Here is a 22,950-nt window from a genome sequence, read left to right as displayed (position 1 = left end):
TTTTACCCACAAACTCCTGCCATTTTTGCTCTACTGTCTTCTCCGCTAGGCTGTGCTTCCAGTCTATTTTCGTCAGTTCCTCTCTCATGCCCTCATAGTTACCTTTATTTAACTGTAACACCATTACATCTGATTTTGCCTTCTCTCTTTCAAACTGCAGACTGAACTCTACCATATTATGATTGCTGCTTCCTAAGTGTTCCCTTATTTTAAGATTTTTTATAAAGTCTGGTTCATTACATAGCACTAGGTCCAGAATAGCCTGCTCCCTTGTGGGCTCCATGACAAGCTGTTCAAAAAAGCCATCCTGTAAGCATTCCATGAATTCTCTTTCTTTGGATCCATTGGCAACATTATTCACCCAGTCCACCTGCATATTGAAGTCTCCCATGATCAGCATGACCTTGCCATTCTGACATGCCTTCTCTATTTCCCGGTACATGTTGCGCCCCTGGTCCTGACCATTGTTAGGAGGTCAGTACATAACTCTCATTATGGTTTTTTTGCCTTTGTGGTTCCTCAATTCCACCCACACAGACTCCACATCATCCGACCCTATGTCATTCAGTGCCATAGATTTAATTTTGTTCTTAACTAACAAGGCAACCCTGCCCCCTCTGCCCACCTCCCTGTCTTTTTGATAAGTTGAAAACCCTTGGATGTTTAACTGCCAGTCCTGACCCCCCTGTAACCATGTCTTTGTGAGGCCTACCACATCATAATCATTCACGATGATCTGTGCCATTAGTTCATCTGCTTGGTTACGAATGCTACGAGCATTCAGGTAAAGTGCCTTAATTCTAACTTTATCATTAGAGATATTGGAAGTCATAAGATGTCCTAAGTTATCCTTCCTTTTTGCTGCATTCCCAGTCTGTCTCAAGTTTAAATCTGCCTGCACATATGCTGTCCTGATGCTTATCTTTCCATTTAACTCCATACTCCGTCGCTTTCACTTTCCCTTCCCCGCCAACTCAGAAGTTTAAAGTCCTACTGACCACCCTATTTATCCTCTTCGCTAGAACACTGGTACCTGATCGGTTCAGATGGAGACCATCCCAATGGTATAGATCCTCCTGGTTCCAAAACTGATGCCAATGGCCCATGAAGTGGAATCCCTCTTTCCCACACCAATCCCTTAGCCACGTGTTTACTTCCCTAATTTTCTTATCCCTATGCCAATTGGCATGTAGCTCGGGCAGTAATGCGGAGATTATGACCCTTGAGGACCTGTACTTCAATTTCCTTCCTAGTGCTCGATAATCCCCAAACAGGTCCTCCACCCTAGCTTTGCCTATGTTGTTAGTCCCAATATGGACCACAACAACTGGATCCTCCCGCTCCAATATCCTTTCAAGCCGGTCAGAGGTGTCCCGCACCCTGGCACCGGGTAGGCAACACACCATGCGAGACTCCCGATCCGGCTTACTATCTGTCCCTCTAATTATAGAATCCCCTATAACAACTACTTGTCTTTTTTGCTCCCCCCTCTTGAATGGCCTTCTGCACCATGGTGCCGTGGTCAGCTGGCTCATCCTGTCCAGAGCCCTTTTCCTCATCCGTACAGGGAGCAGGAATCTCATACCTGTTGGAGAAGGTCAAGGGCTGAGGCTCCTGCACTCCTGAACTCAGGTTCCCCCCACCTGCCTCACTTACAGTCACATTCTGATGTCCCTGATCACTAACTGAATGTGAATTACTTAATCTCCAAGGTGTGACTGCCTCCTGAAACAAAGCGTCCAGGTAACTCTCCCCCTCCCGGATGTGCCGCAGTATTTGAAGCTCAGATTCCAGATCATCAACTCTGATCCGGAGTTCTTCCAGCAACCGACACTTGCTGCAGATGTGGTCACTGCCATTCACAACGGGATTAGCCAGCTCCCACATCATACAGCTACAGCATATCACCTGCCCAGCCATCTCTGCTTAGTTAATTACTTTATTACTTTGTACAGGTTTGAGTTAAAATACTTTGATACCTCTCTGCTATAGTCTTTCTAAAAACCAATTAATAGATAAACAAAAAAAGTAATTTTTTAACCAGTCACTGATAAAGAAATAGAAAATCCTTACCTTAAAAAACACACCATACAAATTATAGAGCTATTACTTATGCTCCACCTAACTAAGCCAAAAGGGTGTTCTAAAAATGGGATAACAACATTTTTAGAAACATTTATATAAAGTGCAACAGTAACTAGGCACTACCTACAAGATTTGTGATTGATTAATAGCAGATCCACTGTGACAATGCTCGCAGTGAGTCAGAGAAGGCACAAAATAGACCACAGAACATAGAAAGAGTCATTGGGTCCAACTGATCTGCATTTGTGCTCCACTCACATCTCTTCCTATCACACCTCACCATGCTCCAATAACACATCCTTCCATAAAGTGTTAAATATTGCAGTCTGGAAATCAGAAATAAAAATGTATTGGAAAAACTCAAGATCTGAGGCAGCATCTGTGGAGAGAGAAACAGAGTTAACTTTGAGTCCAATAGCACTCTTCTTCAGAACGAATCCACCTATTTCTTACATATTCATTCATTTATGCAGCTTCCCCTTAAATAAATCTCTGCTAGTCACCTCAACTACTTCATGAGGAAGCAAGTACTCGCTGGTTAAAGATAGTCCTCTTGCATTTCTTATTGGATTGATTAATAATTACCCTAGATCTATTTCCCCTAGTTTTTGACTCCCCTCATAAGTGGAAACATGTTTACATGTACAGTATTGAAGCCTTTATAATTTTAAACATCAATCAGTTCAACTCTCAGTTCTTGCTACAAAAACGTGCAGTTAATGAAGCCCAAGCAAATGCTTTGGGGGCATCGGTTCATATACCACCAGGGCAGCCTGTGCAAACTAAAGTAAATTAATAAATCTGATACATCCAACTATTGTTAGAAATGGTGACTATGACAATTAATAATTGCTTTCAGAATCTACCAGGTTTACTAATGTCCTTTAGGGAAGGAAATGCGTCATCTTTACCTGATCACAATAAGGTTGGGCCTGTATTCAGAGTTTAGAAAAATGAAAGGTTTTCCTTTTGAAACATGCAAGACCCTGAGGGGGTGGATACTGAATGGCTGTGGGAGACTCTAGAATCAGGGGACACGTTACATTTGTGGAACTCTCTTCCCCCAGAGGAGGCGAGTGAGAGAGATGGAGCAGGGTCACTGAATAATTTTAAGGCAGAACTAAATAGGTTCTTGACTAACTAGAATGATAAACGACATTAGTGGAGAGGCAAGAAAGTGGGGTCAAGGCCTGGGCTTGAGGAGCCAAATAACCTACTCCTGCTCCCCAAATCTTTTATTTGATCTGACCATAAAGACCTGGCTGTCAACTAGTTCTGCCTGGCTGAACACGCCATTCCACACAAGGGCAACTAGGAATAAATTATGGCCTCAGTGATGAAGAAAATGAAGAATAAGGAAAGAATCTAGAGTTCCATAGTGAGGATGAAGTTTTGGCAGTAGGAGCAATTTCTCAGTGGTGGTCCAAGAGGCATTTTGATACATGTATAGCATATTGGTACCATAATCATGTAAAAAAATGATAAATAAATGAGTGATGCCACTCAAGTCTGCATAGCTCCAGTCAGGAGGGAGATTGTTCAGGAGCAGCTGCACAATTCTTCAGAATAGGAATGCAAAGGTCAACTTTCATGCAACTGCTTAGAGTGTAGTGGTGTTGGGGTTGGAGGAGTAGGGGGGTGGATTTTACAAGCAGTATCGAAAAGTGTGATGTTGGAAAAGCACAGCCGGTCAGGCAGAAAACGAGGAGCAGGAGAGTCAACATTTCGAGCAGGAATTCTTCATTTGGAAGAGCTCATGCTCAAAACATCGACTCTCTCCGTCCTCGGATGCTGCCCGATTCGCAGTGCTTTTCCTGCACTACACTTTTCGGCTCTGATCTCCAGCATCTGCAGTCCTCACTTTCTCCTGGTGGATTTTACAACCAGGCAACATTCCCTTTTTTTTCTGGCTGTTTGAAGTAGTGTCTTTTATCCCTGCTGATTAGGTAGGAAGTGTGTTGGCAAAGAACCAACCCACTGGTACCACAACATTGCAATTACACCCTATTGTCATCAAAAAAAAAAATTTGTGGACAGCCAGGAGCTGTACCAGGTGCAGTTTAGAATAGATTAGATGGTGCTGGAAAAGCACAGCAGGTCAGGCAGCATCCGTGGAGCAGGAAAATCGACGTTTCAGGTAGGAGCCCTTCATAAGGAATACCTGATGAAGGGTTCCTGCCCAAAACGTCGATTTTCCTGCTCCTCGGATGCTACCTGACCTGCTGTGCTTTTCCAGCAACACATTTTCAGCTCTGATCTCCAGCATCTGCAGTCCTCACTTTCTCCTCAAAGATTTTAACCTACTGTGAAACCTCTTGCAAGGATGCCTTCCTTGAAGAAGCTCTCTTCCTCCCTCTACAAAATTCCTGAAGAAGGGCTCATACCCGAAACGTCGATTCTCCTGCTCCTTGGATGCTGCCTGACCTGCTGCGCTTTTCCAGCAACACATTTTCAGCTCTGATCTCCAGCATCTGCAGTCCTCACTTTCTCCTCTAAGCATGAAATATGTCAAGTATTAAAAATTCACATTGGGCTGCTGTTCAAAGTGAAATTTTCAGGGTGTATCATCTGTGTTCTAGTTACTTGGCAGCTTATTAACATTTCATGGCTATTGGGGAAAAAAAGCCCTTCGAGACGGTTAACAGGCTTTTTAGAAACTGACCAGGTCAGAGTCTGAAAGTACAAATTATTCAGATTGATGCTAGATCCACATCAGTACAGTACAGTCCCAGTTTCTTTCTTAGGCCATTAGTGGCAGGATTTAGGCAATGCAGCACATCCATTCTTTGTTCTCCAGTGAATCATAGAACACACAGAGGGTCCATTGTGTCTGAGCCAGCTCTTTGAAACTGCTAACCAATTAGTTCCACTCTCCTACTCTTCAATAGTCTCCTTTTCAAGTTCATAACCACAATTTGCATTCAACTGCCTTTCAGCGAATTCTAGATTATAACTCTCCAAGTGAAAATGCATATTTTCAAACAAGATTGTGCATCAATCTTATATAATGAGACTTCTGACTGGAGACACTTTCTCTCATTTACTATATCAAAACTCTCAATTTTGAGCACAATTTTAAATCTCGCATTAATTTACTTTGCTTTAAAGGAAAGTTCAATACTGCTAGGCTGCTTATTTCCAGTACCATTCTGATGAGCTTCTCTTTGCCTGAAACAATGTTCCCTAAATCGTGGTAACCAGAATTAGGCAAAATACTTTACTGGAGATTGAACCCTTTGCTTTGCAGTCTTAATGCTTCAATTTATATAGTCCAGGATCCCGTTGTGAGCAAAGTGCGTTTTTAAACCGTCTTACCAATTAGTCTTGTAGCCCCATTTAAATTATACTATTTAGTTTATTTTGCCTCTTCTCATTTTCCCTTGCAAAATGCAGCATTTCACACTTCTCCACATTACATCTTCTCAGTCATGGGTCTGTCCATTGCACCAGTTGAAACCCCCAGGAGTTCCTAGTAATCGTTTGCTGCATTTCTTGCTTTTTCAAATTCATTCGTGGGATGTGGTTGTCACTGGCTGGTCAGCATTTATTGCTCATCCCTAGGTGCCCTTGAGAAATTGCGGTGAGCTGCCTTCTCGAACTGCTGCAGTCCACATGTTGTAAGTTGACCTATTAAGCCCTTGGGGAGGGAATTCCAGGATTTTTGACCCTGCAACAGTGAAGAACAGCAATATATTTCCAAGTCAGAATGGTGAGTGGCTTGGAGGAGAACTTGAAATTAATGATCTCCCACGTATCTGCTGTCCTTGTCCTTCTAGATAGAAGCGGTCATGGGCTTGGAAGGTTATTTCTAAGGATCTTTGGTGAACTTCTGTAATATGTTTGTAGATAGTACACATTGATGCTACAGAGCATCAGTGGCAGAGGGAGATGATGTTTGTGGATTCACTACCAATCAAGTGAGCAGCTTTCTCCTGGATGGTGACAAGTTTTTTTTTGAGTGTTGTTGGAAGTGCACCCACCCAGGCAAGTGGGGAGCATCCCATCACATTCCTGACTTAGAGTCAGAGAGTCACACTACACAGAAACAGGCCCTTTGGCCCAATATGTCCATGCGGACCAGATTTCCTAAACTGAACTACTCCTATTTGCTGCACCTGTCCCATATCCCTCTAAAATTTTCATATCCACGCACCTGTCCAAATGTCTTTTAAACATTGTAATTGTATCCACCTCTACCACGTCCTGTGGCAACTCATCCCATTACAATGCTTCTGTGTGAAAACGTTGCCCTTCAGGTCTCAAAGTCTTTCCCCTCTTACCTTAAACCTAAATCCACTAGTTTTAGACCCCTATCCTGGGGAAAAACAATCTTGGCTATTCACCTTATCTATGCCCCTTGTGATTTTAGAAACCTTTATAAGATTACCCCTCAGCCTCCTATACTCCAGGGATTAAAAAATGAGGAATGGTGGTTGGGGAAAAAGAAGAAGGAGAATATTGTCTCTTCAAGAGTTGTATGTTGGCCATTGCGGAATATCTTTTACTGAAAGACACCAACTTCAGTGCAAAACAGTCATTAACAAATAGAATCACTGTAACGTGAGTGATACAAGTTGAGTTGAACCCACGTTTTGACTTTGAGGCCTGAGTGTCAACTTGCAAAGACTACAAAGCCTACTCAGTCTTTCCTTATAACTCAAAACCTTCCAGTCTCGGTAACATCCTTGTTTTTGTTCTTTGCACTCTTTCCAGTTTAATAATCTCGCACCTATAGCAGGGCGACCAGAATTGTACGCAGTACTCCAAATGTGGCGTTGCCAATGTCTGGCACAACTGTAACATGTGCCAACTCTTGTGCTCAATGCTCTGACTGATGAAGGACAGTGTGCCAAATACCTTTTTCATCACCCTGTCCTGGGTCGCATCTACTTCCTCAGTAAAGACACTTGCAAAGTATTCACTTATCCATTCTATCCAGCCACTATGAACCCATTTGTTAAATATTATAAAATCTATTGCAAGTCCACACTCAGGCCTCAAAGTCAAAACATGGGTTCAACTCAACTTGTATCACTCACGTTACAGTGATTCTATTTGTTAATGACTGTTTTGCACTGAAGTTGGTGTCTTTCAGACAAAGATATTCAGCAATGGCCAACATACAACTCTTGGGAGACAATATTGTCCTTCTTTTTCCCCAACCACCATTCCTCCTTTAACAAATATTAAACATCCACTACCTCGTCGTTTGAGGGATTTTGCTATGGATGAAGTCGTTATTACATTAATGAAGTAATTCAACAGCTCTGCTGTATTTGAGACATTCACAAATAAAACAAGTTTTTAAAAAAAGCTCTCAAGTGGTGACCCCTGCCTTTTTAAGCATAATACTATTCGTGCAATTTAAGTTTGCAAAGTTACTAGGTGGAGGCAGAAAAGAGGAGGAGGAATGAGCACATATGGTCATGTTTATCAAGAGAAACATGCTATGTGAGCAAAAGCCAGATAAACAAAAATTTTGCTCTGCAGCATTCAGATTAACAAAATGACTGCACACAGCTTATGGAATATGTTTTTGCAGTCAACACAAGTAGTTTTCAATTTACGCACTTTTCATCTGCACAAAGCTTGTTACAATAGAGTCCACATTTGCTGATCAAATCTATATCACCATCTTGTGGCTGAAGGCAATTTAACAGCCACGCTACCCCTTTCATTCCAACAATTGAAACTGTTTTGCCAAAAGTAGCCTACATTTCCAAGAGAAAAATGGAGTATGCAAGGCTTTTTCCTCCACAGGCTGCAAAGGGGATCCTTTACTCTATAGCTGCTACCAGAAATCTCAAAATCAGAACTCTCTTCAGCACTTGAAAGACATCAGAATAGACATCAAAATGGCACTTTTCAAATCTCTCACCACTTTCATTTCGGATCAGGTGGATTGCTTTTTTCGTGTCAACGAAGTTGCATGGCCCAAGTTATTAAACAGGTTGGTAGAGCAGGTACACAAAGTATTCAAATCATCCCAACTATTAGACAAAGGGAGGCAACTGACCTGAGGACATGGAGAACAATTTCTGAATGTAGTGAGGATTGTCAAGCAAGTGCTTCATTCAACATGATAGAAACAACAAGGTGGTTTCAAATCTCTGCTACATATCACAACTTCAGCCTGTCCAACGTCAGCTTTACATTGACCTGCAAAATCAATTATTCCCACAAATGCAATACCCTTGCAGTCTTCACTGTCCATTACAAATCGCAAGACGGCAGGCTGTCTGTCATGAATGGAATGGATACTCACTGAACATTTCTGGGTTTTGACCAAGCCATATCCCGAGTCTCTTTAAATCCTAGACGCAGGCCGTTTACTGCACCAATAGCAGCACCTAATGAAACAAAGAAAAGATTTAAACTACCACACTTCCAGGTCCATAATCATCAAATGCAAATCAAATTACCTAAGCCCAAAGTGAGCTACTGGGAGATGTGACATCACTATAGCTGCAAACATCCTGTATTCCCCAGTCAGTTAAAACATGATCAGAATCAGTGAAGAGAACCTTCTACTGGATCATTAAGCATCCAATTACATAAGGGCTCGGTTTGTGAGTCTACAAACAAGTAAAATATCAGAAACTATTCTGAGATAAGGCATTACTCTCACTGAAGCCAGTTTAAGATTAAGCAAATTTATGATTATTCAGAACTTTAGAATTTTATTTCTTTCTTTTTTTTTGAAAGAACTTAGATTTGTTCTTAACAGTGCAGTCATTTCCTGGCTTCCACCTATAGCTGCATGGACTCCTCTGACTTTCTTTTCCTGCCAAAATGTCAATTAGGCAGGCATGGTAGTAAAATATGCATCTGCACATGTTACCACGGAGCAGCCTTATTTTTTCCTAGCAAGATAATAAAGATTAGGTGAGACAACACACATGGTAAAGTCAGCAGATTCCATACACTCTGGTGAGGATAATGCATGGTTGCCGCAGGTTGAAGTTCTGAACATTTTCATATGAAACACTCAATGTATGCTAAATTTGATACAAAACGTTTTCACTCTAATTCAACATGAATCTTTAAAAAAACTTCTCATGTTTGCATCATCCAAGTTACTCATCTAATTTAATCACAACCTACAGGCAGGATTCATCCCTGTATTGGTTGCTAAGTATATGAGAGCTCTTAATTTGTGGCTTATTCAGTAGCTATGACTGATCTAACAAAATTGCCAAGCATACCAGTCATACAGCAACCACCAATCGTAAAAAAAGCCAGCTCAAATCTTCCTCGAGTCTTATTAGCTCCAGTTGGTAATATAAACTCCTCTGTGTCCTGAAAAAGAGAACAAGGCAAAGGTGACAATTTGCAACTTACAACAGAATTAATTTTAAAATCCGGGATTAAAAACAATCCCCATTCTCAACACCTTACAGAATAACAGCTATTAAAAATGTCAGGCTTTAGCTCATTTTTCCCAGCTCCTCTTGTAATATACCAGAACTTCTTTATGCCTTTAAGATATTGAAAGCACACTGAATATTTCGGCCAACAATAGAAAAATAGGGCAATTAGAGACAAAGGTATGAAAAAGGTTTCCTCACCTACCATCCCACCAATCTCCATGTACAGCGCATCATCCGCCGTCATTTCCGCTACCTCCAAACGGACCCCACCACCAAGGATATATCTCCCTCCTCTCCCCTATCAGCATTCCGTAAAGACCACTCCCTCCGTGACTCCCTCGTCACATCCACACCCCCCACCAACCCAACCTCCACTCCCGGCACCCTCCCCTGCAACCGCAGGAGGTGCAAGACTTGCGCCACCTTCCCCTGCAACCGCAGGAGGTGCAAGACTTGCGCCACCTTCCCCTGCAACCGCAGGAGGTGCAAGACTTGCGCCACCTTCCCCTGCAACCGCAGGAGGTGCAAGACTTGCGCCACCTTCCCCTGCAACCGCAGGAGGTGCAAGACTTGCGCCACCTTCCCCTGCAACCGCAGGAGGTGCAAGACTTGCGCCACCTTCCCCTGCAACCGCAGGAGGTGCAAGACTTGCGCCACCTTCCCCTGCAACCGCAGGAGGTGCAAGACTTGCGCCACCTTCCCCTGCAACCGCAGGAGGTGCAAGACTTGCGCCACCTTCCCCTGTATCTTAGCCTGCTGGACAAACTTTCCTCATTCCTGAAGAAGGGCTTATGCCCAAAACGTCGATTCTCCTGTTCCCTGGATGCTGCCTGACCTGCTGCGCTTTTCCAGCAACACATTTCCAGCTCTGATCTCCAGCACAGACCTCACTTTCTCCTTACTCTTGTCCCCCCACCCTGTCTAGAGAAACAATAGGGGTCCCCTTGTGCTCACTTTCTACTCCATCAGATTCTCCATTAAAAAGGATCTTTCTCGGTCATTCCCATCACCTCCAGTAGAGTGCACAAACACAGCTTCCTCTCCATCTGCATTCTGCAGGAACTATTCATGGCACCACATTCAGGCTCACTCATCCATTACTTCTAACACTTCTTCAACCATCACCCTCATTCATCTGTCCTTTTACCATCTTCCTCCTCACCAGACTCCAAACATTCCTTCCAGGTGAAGCAATGATTTCTTTCAACACAGCCGACTGTATCACAATACACACAGTCTCCTCTACCTTGTTCTGCTTTGCCCTCCACTCAATAAGAATGATCCTGATCTCCAGTTGCTTGCACCATCTCTTGTTCTCATGCTAACATTTCTGCCCTGCTGCAATTCTCCAAGGCTAAGGAGTAAAACCATTTTTCTGCTGTGGCACTTCACAGCCTTCAGGACAGTCAGTATCATTTCTGCAAATTCAGCAGAGTTAACTTCTTCTCTGTCATTTACACCTATGCTTTCAGTTCTCTATTTCTCTTTCACTACCATTAGCATTCCTTTTACCTTTTGTTCTGGGCACCCTCCCATGTTACAGAGCAGCTGCAGGACATGCTTCTGGAGGATGATGATCAGCCAGATGTCATGGTCCACGTTAATAATAATGACTTAGGTAGGAATGGGGATAAGATCACAAAAGCATATTTTAGGGAACTCGGTAGGAGTTGAAAGGCTGGACCTCTAAAGCAATAGCCACTGATTACTTAACCTTCATATCTTTGCACTGTGGGAGGAAAGCAAAACACCTGGCGGAAACCCACGCAGACAGAGAGAGAGAGAAGGAGCTTGCAGAGTCACCCAAGGCTGGAAACAAACCCAGGTCTCTGGTGTTGAGGCAGCAGTACTAACCACTGAGTCACCGTGCTGGACCAGGGTGAAATAATAATTACTGGAGAAACTCAGCAGGTCTGGCACCATCTGTGAAGAAAAAAACAGAGTTAACATGGAGTCCAGTGTCAATCCTTCAGAACTGAAGGGTCACTGGACTCAAAACATTAACTGTTCTCTCTCTCTACAGATACAGCCAGGTCTGCTGAATTTCTCCAGCAATTTACATTTTTGTTTCAGATCTCCAACATCCGCAGTTCTTTGTTTTACAGAAATGGAATAAGTATCTTGCAGGGAGATTTACTGGAGCTGTTATACAGGGCTTAAAACTAAATTTGCAAAGGTATGAGAACTAGAGCTGAAAAATGTGTTGCTGGAAAAGCGCAGCAGGTCAGGCAGCATCCAAGGAGTAGGAGAATCAATGTTTCGGGCATAAGCCCTTCTTCAGAACTTATGCCCAAAAAGTCGATTCTCCTGCTCCTTGGATGCTGCCTGACCTGCTGCGTTTTTCCAGCAACACATTTTTCAGCTCTGATCTCCAGCATTTGCAGTCCTCACTTTCTCCATGAGAACTAGAGGTCAAATTCAGAGCAGGGAACAGGAGGCAGAAACTTAACAATTGACTCTAAAAAGGTAGAGGAAACATACATTAAGAAAGGTTTGCACAAAGAAATTAGCAGTATTATTTGGGCGGCACGGTGGCACAGTGGTTAGCACTGCTGCCTCACAGCGCCAGAGACCCGGGTTCAATTCCTGACTCAGGTGACTGACTGTGTGGAGTTTGCACGTTCTCCCCGTGTCTGCGTGGGTTTCCTCCGGGTGCTCCGGTTTCCTCCCACTGTCCAAAGATGTGCAGGTCAGGTGAACTGGCCATGCTAAATTGCCCGTAGTGTTAGGTAAGGGGTAAATGTAGGGGTATGGGTGGGTTGCGCTTCGGCGGGGCGGTGTGGACTTGTTGGGCCGAAGGGCCTGTTTCCACACTGTAAGAAATCTAATCTAATCTAATCTAAAAAAGATGTTAATGTTATAGTAAGGAATACACTGAATAAATTCAAACGGAGTGTATAATATCATTGCTACAATCAGAAACTTGGCTGAAAGGATACAACAGCAACTCAACATTCCTGGCTGTTTTCAGGCAGGATAACAATGGGATAAATTAGTTAGCTGTGTAGCATTATTGGGGAAAATAATCACAGCTGTGATGATATAGAATACATTTTTTAAAAAGAGGCACAACTATATAGACCCTCAAATAGGAGAATTAGAAGTGGAAAAAAAAGGCAATAAATTGGGAACTTTAATTACAAAAATATCAAAAGGATAGACTATGAAAGGCACAAAATTCTTTAACTGCGTTCCAGATAACTTGTTAGTTAACAAACAAGCCCAAAAGGGAGAACGTGTAATTGTAGAATTATTTTTGAGGAAATAAAGCTGGACAGGTGGAAGCAGCATGGGCAATCATTTTGGAGACAGTGATCATTATACAAATTGACCTTTTCAGTAATGCTAAATCTAAGATAGAATATGACAAAGTTCAAAATTGGGGGAAAGAAAAGCTTTATAAAGCTGACAGATGATCTAGCAAAAGTAGACTAGTTATAGCTTTTTCAAACAAAGTCAGTGGTAAACCAAAGAGAGACACATTCAAAAGCAAGATGCTACAAGCAGTGTTGAAAGAAAAGGTGGTAATTAATGTCAAATCTATAGTTCCCTGATTATCCAGAAGCAGAGTAAGATAAAGCAGAAAAATAGAACTCGTGACAATGTCTAAAAAAAAGTAACACTTTCATAGACTTAAAGTCTAGGAGGCCTGTTTGAGTGAAAGAGGAAAGTTGCTTCGCAAGAAAAACTAAGGAAAATCCAAAGATGTTTTATCAACACATTAAGAGCAAGAGGATGATTAACAAAAGAATTGGGCCCGAGATGCACATATGTAACTTGTGTGTGGGTGCAGAAGATACGAAAACATTCTAAATGAATACTTTGCCCTTATCTTCAGGGGAGAGGGATGATGCAAATATTCCTATCCAGACACTATCCAAGATGGAGACAGAGAAGGACACTTCAGCCGCATCTCATCTGCTCCACCCGTTTTTCTTTATCTTCTCTTTGTCCCACTGTGTTTTTCTTTCTTTCTGGTTCAACTCCTGGCCTCAACACAGACTGGATGAGGAGCGGTCTCCCACCCTGACATAGCGTTCTCCCGGCATGACATGTGGTCTCTAGGACTGACTTGAGGCCGTAACCGGAACAATCTCCCAGCCTCATGCTCAAGGTGATGCCAGCACGTTTGTAGCCAAGGCCTGGTGCGGACAGGAGTCTGGGTGCCAGCATGGTTTGGGTTGGAAGACTGCTGGTTTGGGCTTTTACTTCTACAATGCTGATGCACTTGATTGCTCTATTTTCCAAGATCTTGTAACTGAAGAAACTGTACCAAGGTATCTTTGCACCTAGTGTGCCATTGTAAGTGGAGATGTATAAACTTTTCACTGTACTTCCTTGAGTACATAACAATAAAGCTAATTCAATTCCATTCATGCTATAAAAAGGAGGAACATGAACAATTAGATTAAAGAAGTGTAATAAGAAGTATTAGAGGGACTGACTGCTTTGAAATCGAATAAGTCACCTCAGCCAGGTATATTGAACGCTAGGTTGTTAAAGGAAGTCAGGGCTGAAATAACAATCTCACCAAATACAGGTGAGGTACTACAGGATGGCAGATCTGTGAAAGTTATTCCATTAGTCAAAAAGGATAACAGGCCCAAACCAAATAACTTTGGGCCTGTCACTCTAACTGCAGTGATGGGCGGATTACTCAATTAATATTGAGAAACGGGATTAGCTGTTACTTCGAGAGGCATGGATTAAATCAAAGATAGTCAGCATGGTATATTTATGGGAAAATTGACTCTAACTTAAATTGAATTTGAGGAAGTAACTGGATTGATAAAAAGTGTTGTGGATGTTGTCTATATACACTTCAGTAAAGTACTTAGCAACATATCATAGGCAGGGAATGAGGTGAGTTCGATCCAAAATTGGCTCAGTGACTGGAAACAAAAGGCAATAGTCAATGGACATTTTTGCGATTGGAAAGCAGTTTCCAGCGGTATTACACCGGGCTCCATTCAGGTCCCTTAGACTTATATGTCAGAGGTGTGATTGGAAACTTGCAGAGGTCATAAAAATTGGTTGGGTAGTTGATAGCGAAGAGGATGCTGGTTGACTGCAGAAAGATATCAATGGCTTGACTGAGTGAGCAGAAAAATAGCAAACGGAATTCAATCTGAGAAGTGTGAGATTATGCATTTGTAAAGAGCCAACAAAACATGAGAATACACAATAAACAGCAGGCTACTGAGAGGGTTAGAGAAAGTTACAGTCCATGAAGTATATGTCCAGAGGTCCCTGAAGATGACAGCATTGGTAGATAAGGGTAGATAAGATGGTAAAGAAAGCATATAGGATGCTTTCCTTCAATAAGCAAGGTACTGAATGCAAGAAGGAGGGCAGGAATGTAATGCTGGAACAATATACGACACTGGTTAGGACACAGCTGGAGTTGTGTGTAAGGTTTTGGTCACCACATTATGGGAAGAACAAATTAGTTCTTTAGAGTGTACATGGGAGATTTATAAGAATGTTAGCAATCTTAGAGAAGATTTGTAGCTCAGGTTGATAAGTAAGTTAGCTCGCTTCAACCCTCAAGCTCAGTGAGCTAACTTACATACTTAAGATTGTTTTGGGATTTTAAAGACTGGATATACTAATGTCGTTTTTCTTAGACGAGGACGTGGAGAGAGATTTAATGGAATACAAAATAATTAGGGCCTTAGATTGGAGTGGACAGAAAAAAACTACTTCTTCCCAGTGAAGAGATAAATTACCATGGGGCACAGATAAAATAACTGGAATAGAGATAACATGGGGAAGAGCAATTTCACGCAAGGGTGGTGGGAGTCTAGAATTTGCTGTTCAGTTTGTTGGTTGTAGTAGAAACCTTCAACTCATTTGAAAGGAATCTGGATCTGCACCTGAAGTACTGTATCCTGCAAAGCCTAAGATCAAATACTGCTGAATGGATGATGAGGTTATTCAGGCGGTGCAGATATGATGAGCTGAATGGTTTGTGTCGGTGCTGTAACTTTCCTGTGATTCTAAAGTATTGAGCTTATTTAAAATATAATTAGAAGCCTTGCTGCAAATGTTAGTGTGTCATAGGGACAAATAGCAGGTAGCTGTGTTATAATTTTTTTTTGAAACCCAAAGACTGACCAAAAGCCAGTAGCTGGTGTTCTGATTTTCTGGCTCTAGATGGCATAGTACGTCTGACTATAGTAAGGCTCACTAAACAGTGAACTCAACAAAAACAGACAGCTGCAAACCATGGACTCTTACTGACAGTCATAAATAAATCACAATATACAGATTCCCACTTGAAACCATATACTTAGAAACTGCAAATATCAGACAACTTTCAATAAAAGGAAGTTTACTTAAACACTGGATATTGCTAAAAATGTGTTTTTTTTCCCCCAGAATTGTAGGAATGATCAGCAAGGTCAGCACTTATTGCCCATCCCTAACTGCCCTTTGGATTGAGTTGTTGGTTATTTCAGAGGGCAATCAAGAGTCAACAACATGGCTGAGGGGCTGAGGGGTGTGGAATCACATGAAGGCCACATTTGGCAAGGATGGAAGGTTTCCTTCCCTGAAGAATACCCAGATGGGTTTGCATATTGATGATTGTGATCACCATTCCAGAGACTAGCTTTCAAATTCCACATTTATTAACTGAAGTTAGATCCTACTGTCGTTGCTGGTGGAATCTAAAGCAGTATCCCTACAGCACGAGTCTGGGCCATTGCTAGCCCAGTGCTGCTATCTCTAGTTGTGTGAGGGGAAACATTTCCCTCCTTGGATCTGGATGCCTAAGACGTTTTACCACAGGGGCCCGGGTAGGTTCCACAGAAACCACTAGCTATACCAACTGCCAGTGTAGCAGATTCAAGTGTCAGAAGCTATTTGCTCACTCAATGGAAGGAAGACAATGAACTAGGAAATAATCCCAGGTGAGGGTTGAAAACAGAAATGCTGAAGGAGAGATGACCAATGGTGGGACATTTGGCTTGTCCTTCCAACTTCCTATCTGCCTCATAATCCTCGATTCTTTTGAAGATCAAAAATCTGAATATATTCAAGGTTGAATAAAACAATGACAAGGCAATCTCTTCACCCCATGAATCAAACCAGTGCATCTTCTTTGAACTACTTCCAGTGCAAATATAATCGAAGTAAACCCCAAACAATACTTCAAATGCAGTCTCACCAATGCCCTGCAGCATGCCAAGATTTTATGGTTTATATACTGCAGCATTCTGCAATCTCTCCATTTCAATGATATTCTTCTTCTCTATTCTTCTTACCAAAGTAGATAACTTTGTATTTTCTCATATGCAAAACTTGCTTTCCTATCTATCATATCACCAACATATTTGGCTACAGAACCCTTGATACCTTAATCCAAATTATTACAGGTCATCAATAACTGAGGCAGAAGATTCTGTGGCGCAGTAGTAGCTTCCCTGCATCTCAACACTGAGCTCCTGATTGGAGCTCTATTCCAGGCCTTAACTGCCTACGGACATGCATTCATAACAGCTACGATTGATTATCAACTAACACATGACAATGGCAGGTGGAAACAGCAGAATGGAGTCTAGTCAACCAGGTATTTGAAGTCTATATGAACATTATTTATAGCTCCAGGCTGCAACATGCATGTATGTTGAGGAGTTGGTTGGCTAAATATGAATTAGATTGCAAATCGTGCTGTTGTCACCAGTCTCCCCCCAGTGGGGTGGAATTGAAAACACACATCCTTGTCTGCAGAGTTGGCTGTGAACTGGATTTCCCTTCAGGCAGAGAACTCCATAAGAGGTTTTGAGGACAAAACACTGAGCCCTGTGGCACCACATTAGTTACAGTCTGCCAACCTGAAAATGAACCATCTATCCCAATTCCCTGTTTTGTATCATCCAAACCTCTATCCATGCTAACGTAACATGCCATACACCATAAATGCTCAGTAAAACCTTATTCAGTAGCATTTATTGTGGCACCTTATCAAATTTCTCTTGAAAATCTAATTGTAAAATTGGTCACCTTAACCGAAAGCTCAAGATTGGCCTGAAATTACTACCTTTGGAAATGCGGCTTGACCATTTCAGCAGCATGGATTTCACACTGCCTTATCCTTGTCAAATCTCAGGGAGTAGGTCTCAGGCTGGCAATGGGCCTTCAGATTGGCATGAAACATTCTTGCTGATTCCAGCTTAACATCCAACAATGGTGTTGGGGCAGTGGAGGTTAGAATAGAAGACAGGAAATTTTGGTGGTTGACAAATAGACGCAATGGAAAGCTGGATGGAGCACGCGTATCATCAAGGAGATTCTAATTTGGCAGAGGGAGAATTAAAAAGAGTTAAATACTAGTTTTAGGTGGCTGCCAGGAATTTCTTTCCTCTTTATTCTTTAATGGAGGTAGAGACCACTGCAAATGCCATTGAACTGAGTGACTTGCTAGGACATTTAAAAAAAAAAAGGAATTCTTGAATTTAGCAGAGTTCAGGCACAAGCTGCCCCACTACAAAACCTGGGAGCATTGCACCATGTTTTACACCCAGAAAACAGGCTCAACGTACATTAGCTTCTATCTTCCAACCCTTTCAAGTATCCAGTTCAAATGTTAGATTAGATTTTTAGATTACATTACAGTGTGGAAACAGGCCCTTCGGCCCAACAAGTCCACACCGCCCCGCCGAAGTGCAACCCACCCATACCCCTACATTTACCCCTTACCTAACACTCCGGGCAATTTAGCATGGCCAATTCACCTGACCTGCACATCTTTGGACTGTGGGAGGAAACCAGAGCACCCGGAGGAAACCCACAGGGAGAACGTGCAAACTCCACACAGTCAGTCGCCTGAGGCGGGAATTGAACCCGGGTCTCTGGCGCTGTGAGGCAGCAGTGCTAACCACTGTGCCAGCGTGCTGCCCACAGACCAGATGTACAGAGCAGCTCTTTCTTTGCTACTTGAGTAGCAAAATCAGACGTACAGTAACACATCCCAATCACCAACTGAACCAGAACATCATTTCTTATCAGTTATCCTGATAAGAGCACAGAAACAATCCCTTCAGCAACTCGTCCATGCCAATCAGGTTTTCTGAACTGAATTAGTCCCATTTGCCAGCATTTAAACCATATCCCTCTAAATCTTTCCTTTCCATGCACCTGCCCGAATGTTTTTAAAATGTCATAATCAAACCCGCCTCTACCACTTCCATATACTCGTCACTTGTGTGAAAAAGCTGCTGTCAGGTCCCTTTTTAAAAAAAAACTTGCCTTTCTGACCTTAACCTATGTCCTCTACTTTTGAACTTCTCCACCCTAGGGGAAAGGCACTGGCAATTTACCCTACCAATGTTCATGATTTTATGAACCTCGACAAGCTCAAGCTAGAGCCTCCAATGCTCCAAGGAAAAAAAGCCCCAAGCTTTCTCTCTCTAACAACTCAAAACCTTCCTGTCCTGACAACATAATTGTAAATCTTTTCTACATCTTCTCCAGTTTAACGACATCCTTCTTATAGACAGATGACCAGAATTGAACGCAATATTCTAAGAGGCCTTACCAATGTCCTGTCCAGCTATATCATGACATCCCAACTACTTTACTCAACCTGGACCCTGACCTTAAATTTACCTGGACCATCTCTGACACCTCCCTCCCCTTCCTGGACCTCTCCATCTCCATTAATGATGACCGACTTGACACCGGCACTTTTTTTTTTTTTACAAACCCACCAACTCTCACAGCTACCTGGATTATACCTCTTCCCATCCTACCTCCTGCAAAAATGCTATCCCGTATTCCCAATTCCTCCACCGTATCTGTTCCCAGAAGGACCAGTTCCACCACAGAACACACCAGGTGGCCTCCTTCTTTAGAGACCGCAATTTCCCTTCCCACGTGGTTAAAGATGCCCCCCAATGCATCTCGTCCACATTCCGCACCTCAGCCTCAGATGCCACCCCTCCAACTGTAACAAGGACAGAACCCCCTGGTACTCACCTTCCACTCTACCAACCTTCGCATAAACCAAATCATCTGCCGGCTTCCGCCACCTCCAAACGGACCCAACCACCAGAGATATATTTCCCTCCCCACCCCATTCCGCCTTCCGCAAAGACCGTTCCCTTCGTGACTACCTGGTCAGGTCCACGCCCCCCTAACAACCCACCCTCCCGTCCTGGCACCTTCCCCTGCTACTGCACGAATTGCAAAATCTGTGCCCACACCTCCTCCATCACCTAAAGGAGCCTTCCACATCCGAAGTTTTACCTGCACATCCACCAATATCATTTATTGTATCCGTTGCTCCCAGTGCGGTTTCCCCTACATTGGGGAGACTGGACACCTCCTAGCAGAGCGCTTTAGGGAACATCTCTGGGACACCCGCACCAATCGACCACATCGCCGTGTGGCCCAACATTTCAACTCCCCCTCCCACTCAGCCGAGGACATGGAGATCCTGGACCTCCTTCACCGCCGCTCCCTCACCACTCGACGCCTGGAGGAAGAACACCTCATCTTCCGCCTCGGAACACTTCAACCCCCCGGGCATCAATGTGGACTTCAACAGTTTCCTCATTTCCCCTTCCCCCACCTCACCCACCCTCCTCTCATTTCTCTCCACCCTTCAAACACTCTGCCTGTATTCCTGATGAAGGGCTTTTGCTGCTTTTTCGATTTTACTGCTCCTCGGATGCTGCCTGAACTGCTGTGCTTTTCCAGCACCACTCTACTCCAGAATCCTTTACTCAACCTTCCAGCCTCAACAATACTCAGTCATTGCCAAAGAATTGAATTGAATTGAATTATTTGTCACTTGCATCTTTGTGAATAATACAGCAAAATGCAGTACAGAACTTCTTTTAACATAAAATGATGATGAACAATTTGCGATCGACAAGAAATCAGATTACTGGTGCCCCATAAACCACTTCATATCAAAACCCAGAGACACTGATGCATTCAAATCAGGTCCTAGGAGGCACAAATTAGGATTGTTCAATCTTATGCTTTCATGAATCACAGATAATTATTCAAAGAATTTGGGTGAAGTTTAAATGCCACTCCACATGTAAATCCAAGCACACCTCAAGATGCCAACATCGACAGATTTTGATATTTGTAGTAGGACTTCATTTGGAACAGCATTCAGAACAATTATTTTCCAAACTACCACACATTCAGAGAAGAAATAGTAACAGAAACAGAATTGGATTACCTGGGCTTTGACAGTTGGTTTGGTAGAACCCTATTTTAAACCTACCTGCACTAACTTACTGAATCACCCGAACATACAGGCTTAATATACTGGAGAAAGCCACTTCATCTCCATGCTAGGAGGGCAAGCTTTGATAAAGTATCAGCACAAGTCCACATAGCATAGACATACAACATTCTAATATAAGAAAGCATAGACACAACATGCAAGTCTAAAACACACAGTGAAAGTTAGTACCAAATGCTACACTGAAGCACAGACTTGCAAACCATTTTAGGTCACAGTGCATAGAATGACAACTGATTTTTCACACCACATTACAAACATCAGAAAGTCTTTCATTTCACCCATGAAAGATTTTCAAACAGGTATATTGGAGCCCAGAATACTTAAAAAGGAAAACATTTTCTACTTACTTGGATCAAATATCGAGGATCAAGGTTCAGATACGGAGACAAAGGGCTCATTCCAGTTACTGAAAACAGCAAAGATGAAGGTTAGCTCCAATAATGTCCTTTGTCTTTTTTCTATCTTATAGTACCACCTTGCACATTAGTTTCTTTCTTTCACACAATTCCCAGCTCCCCACCTTAATCAGATTGTCACAACAGCTGCTTACCTAAAAGGGAAGTTAGGGCTCAGTAGTGTCACCGTTTAGAACATTTACATGGCATGTTCAGCTAAATTTCTGGTCAATGACTCAGGAATGTTGCAACTGAATATCGCAACTGAATATCAAAGGGATTGTCTAGATTCTCTCTTATTGAAAATGGTAACAGAACAAGAGGAGACTTACATAAAGGTAAAGGGAAATCCAAAACCATTCTACAGGTGTAAAAGGTTAGTAAAGGAGGTGTAAAGTTAATTTGGGACCATAATAGGGGTTGAAAAATGTGTTGCTGGAAACGCGCAGCAGGTCAGGCAGCAAAGGAGCAGGAGAATAGACGTTTCGGGCATGAGCCCTTCGGCTTATGCCCAAAACGTCTATTCTCCTGCTCCTTTGATGCTGCCTGACCTGCTGCGCTTTTCCAGCAACACATTTTTCAGCTCTGATCTCCAGCACCTGCAGTCCTCACTTTCTCCTACCATAATAGGGGTTCAAGGTATGGAGGCATTCAACATGGATGAAGCAAAAATACTATTGGGAGATCTAAAATTAAAGTAGCAATTGCAGGTCTAGTGACATATGTGGATTCAGGAACACAGTTAACATTTCCAATCCAATACAACTCTTCTTCGAAATTCAAGGTGACTGGAAAATGATTGATTGGAGTATGCAAGTTGATTAGAAAATATCCGAAAGATTGATGCCAACAGCAAGTACCCGGACACCGGATAACTCAAGTTATGAAGCCTGCATGTTGACATCTCCCGCTGTATGTCCGAACATAGGGAGCAACGCTATTCCACTGATCATTATGGGCAGCACGGTGGCACAGTGGTTAGCACTGCTGCCTCACAGCACCAGAGACCCGGGTTCAATTCCCACCTCAGGTGACTGACTGTGTGGAATTTGCACGTTCTCCCCGTGTCTGCGTGGGTTTCCTCCGGGTGCTCCGGTTTCCTCCCACAGTCCAAAGATGTGCAAGTCAGGTGAATTGGCCATACTAAATTGCCCATAGTGTTAGGTAAGGGGTAAATGTAGGGGTAGGGGTATGGGCGGGTTGCGCTTCGGCGGGTCGGTGTGGACTTGTTGGGCCGAAGGGCCTGTTTCCACACTGTAATCTAATCTAATCTAATCTAATCCCCTTTAAAAGGGGACCATCAGCCACTGATGCCTCAAAAGATGGTCTTGGAGACATCAGGTAGAGCTGGGGTCCACTTCACTCAACACAGTGCAATTAGGATGGTTATTTGTAGAAAGCATGACATTTCACGCAGATTTTATCTTGCTTCGGCCAAAGTTATATTTGATAAAAAGAGAAAGGGTGGAAAGCCGGACAATCTGAACATTTATAATAAGGACCCGAGTGTGCTCACAAAATCCTCACGTTGCGTAACAACCTCGCGTGGTACTTTATCAAATCCAAATTTGTTCCCCATTACAATCTATTTTACGTCCTGAGAAAACTGTATAAGGGGCTGGTTGTACTAGTTAAGAACATCCGGACGGAGTTAGTGTAATTAGGCGCTGTAGAGCTAGTGGAGTTGGGGCCTACTGCCGCAGGCTTCGCTCTCTTACTCACAGGGGACACGGGAAAGGTCGGGCTGGGAATAATCTGGCACCGAGGAGCCGCCGCCACCGCCGCCGCTAAAAAGGCCGAACCCGGCCCGTAAACCTCCTCCGGTTCCCGA

General features: G+C 43.0%; 1 protein-coding gene across 1 annotated transcript in view; it reads right to left on the bottom strand.

The window, feature by feature from the left end:
- The window catches only part of timm23a (translocase of inner mitochondrial membrane 23 homolog a (yeast)), a 41,768-nt gene extending 18,824 nt beyond the window's left edge, over positions 1–22,944 (bottom strand). Inside the window, exons 1-4 of the mRNA XM_043678737.1 lie at positions 22,842–22,944; positions 21,072–21,130; positions 9,291–9,384; positions 8,351–8,435 (exon numbers count right to left, since the gene is read on the bottom strand). Coding sequence (XP_043534672.1) covers positions 8,351–8,435; positions 9,291–9,384; positions 21,072–21,122 — 230 coding nt within the window. The 5' untranslated portion in view covers positions 21,123–21,130; positions 22,842–22,944. The remainder of the gene's footprint in view (positions 1–8,350; positions 8,436–9,290; positions 9,385–21,071; positions 21,131–22,841) is intronic.
- Positions 22,945–22,950: the final 6 nt, after the last annotated feature.

This window comes from Chiloscyllium plagiosum, chromosome 38 (assembly GCF_004010195.1).
Source record: "Chiloscyllium plagiosum isolate BGI_BamShark_2017 chromosome 38, ASM401019v2, whole genome shotgun sequence".
Lineage (NCBI taxonomy): Eukaryota > Metazoa > Chordata > Chondrichthyes > Orectolobiformes > Hemiscylliidae > Chiloscyllium > Chiloscyllium plagiosum.
The sequence above is the reverse complement of the archived record's forward strand: the minus strand, read 5'-3'. Positions and strand labels throughout refer to the sequence as shown.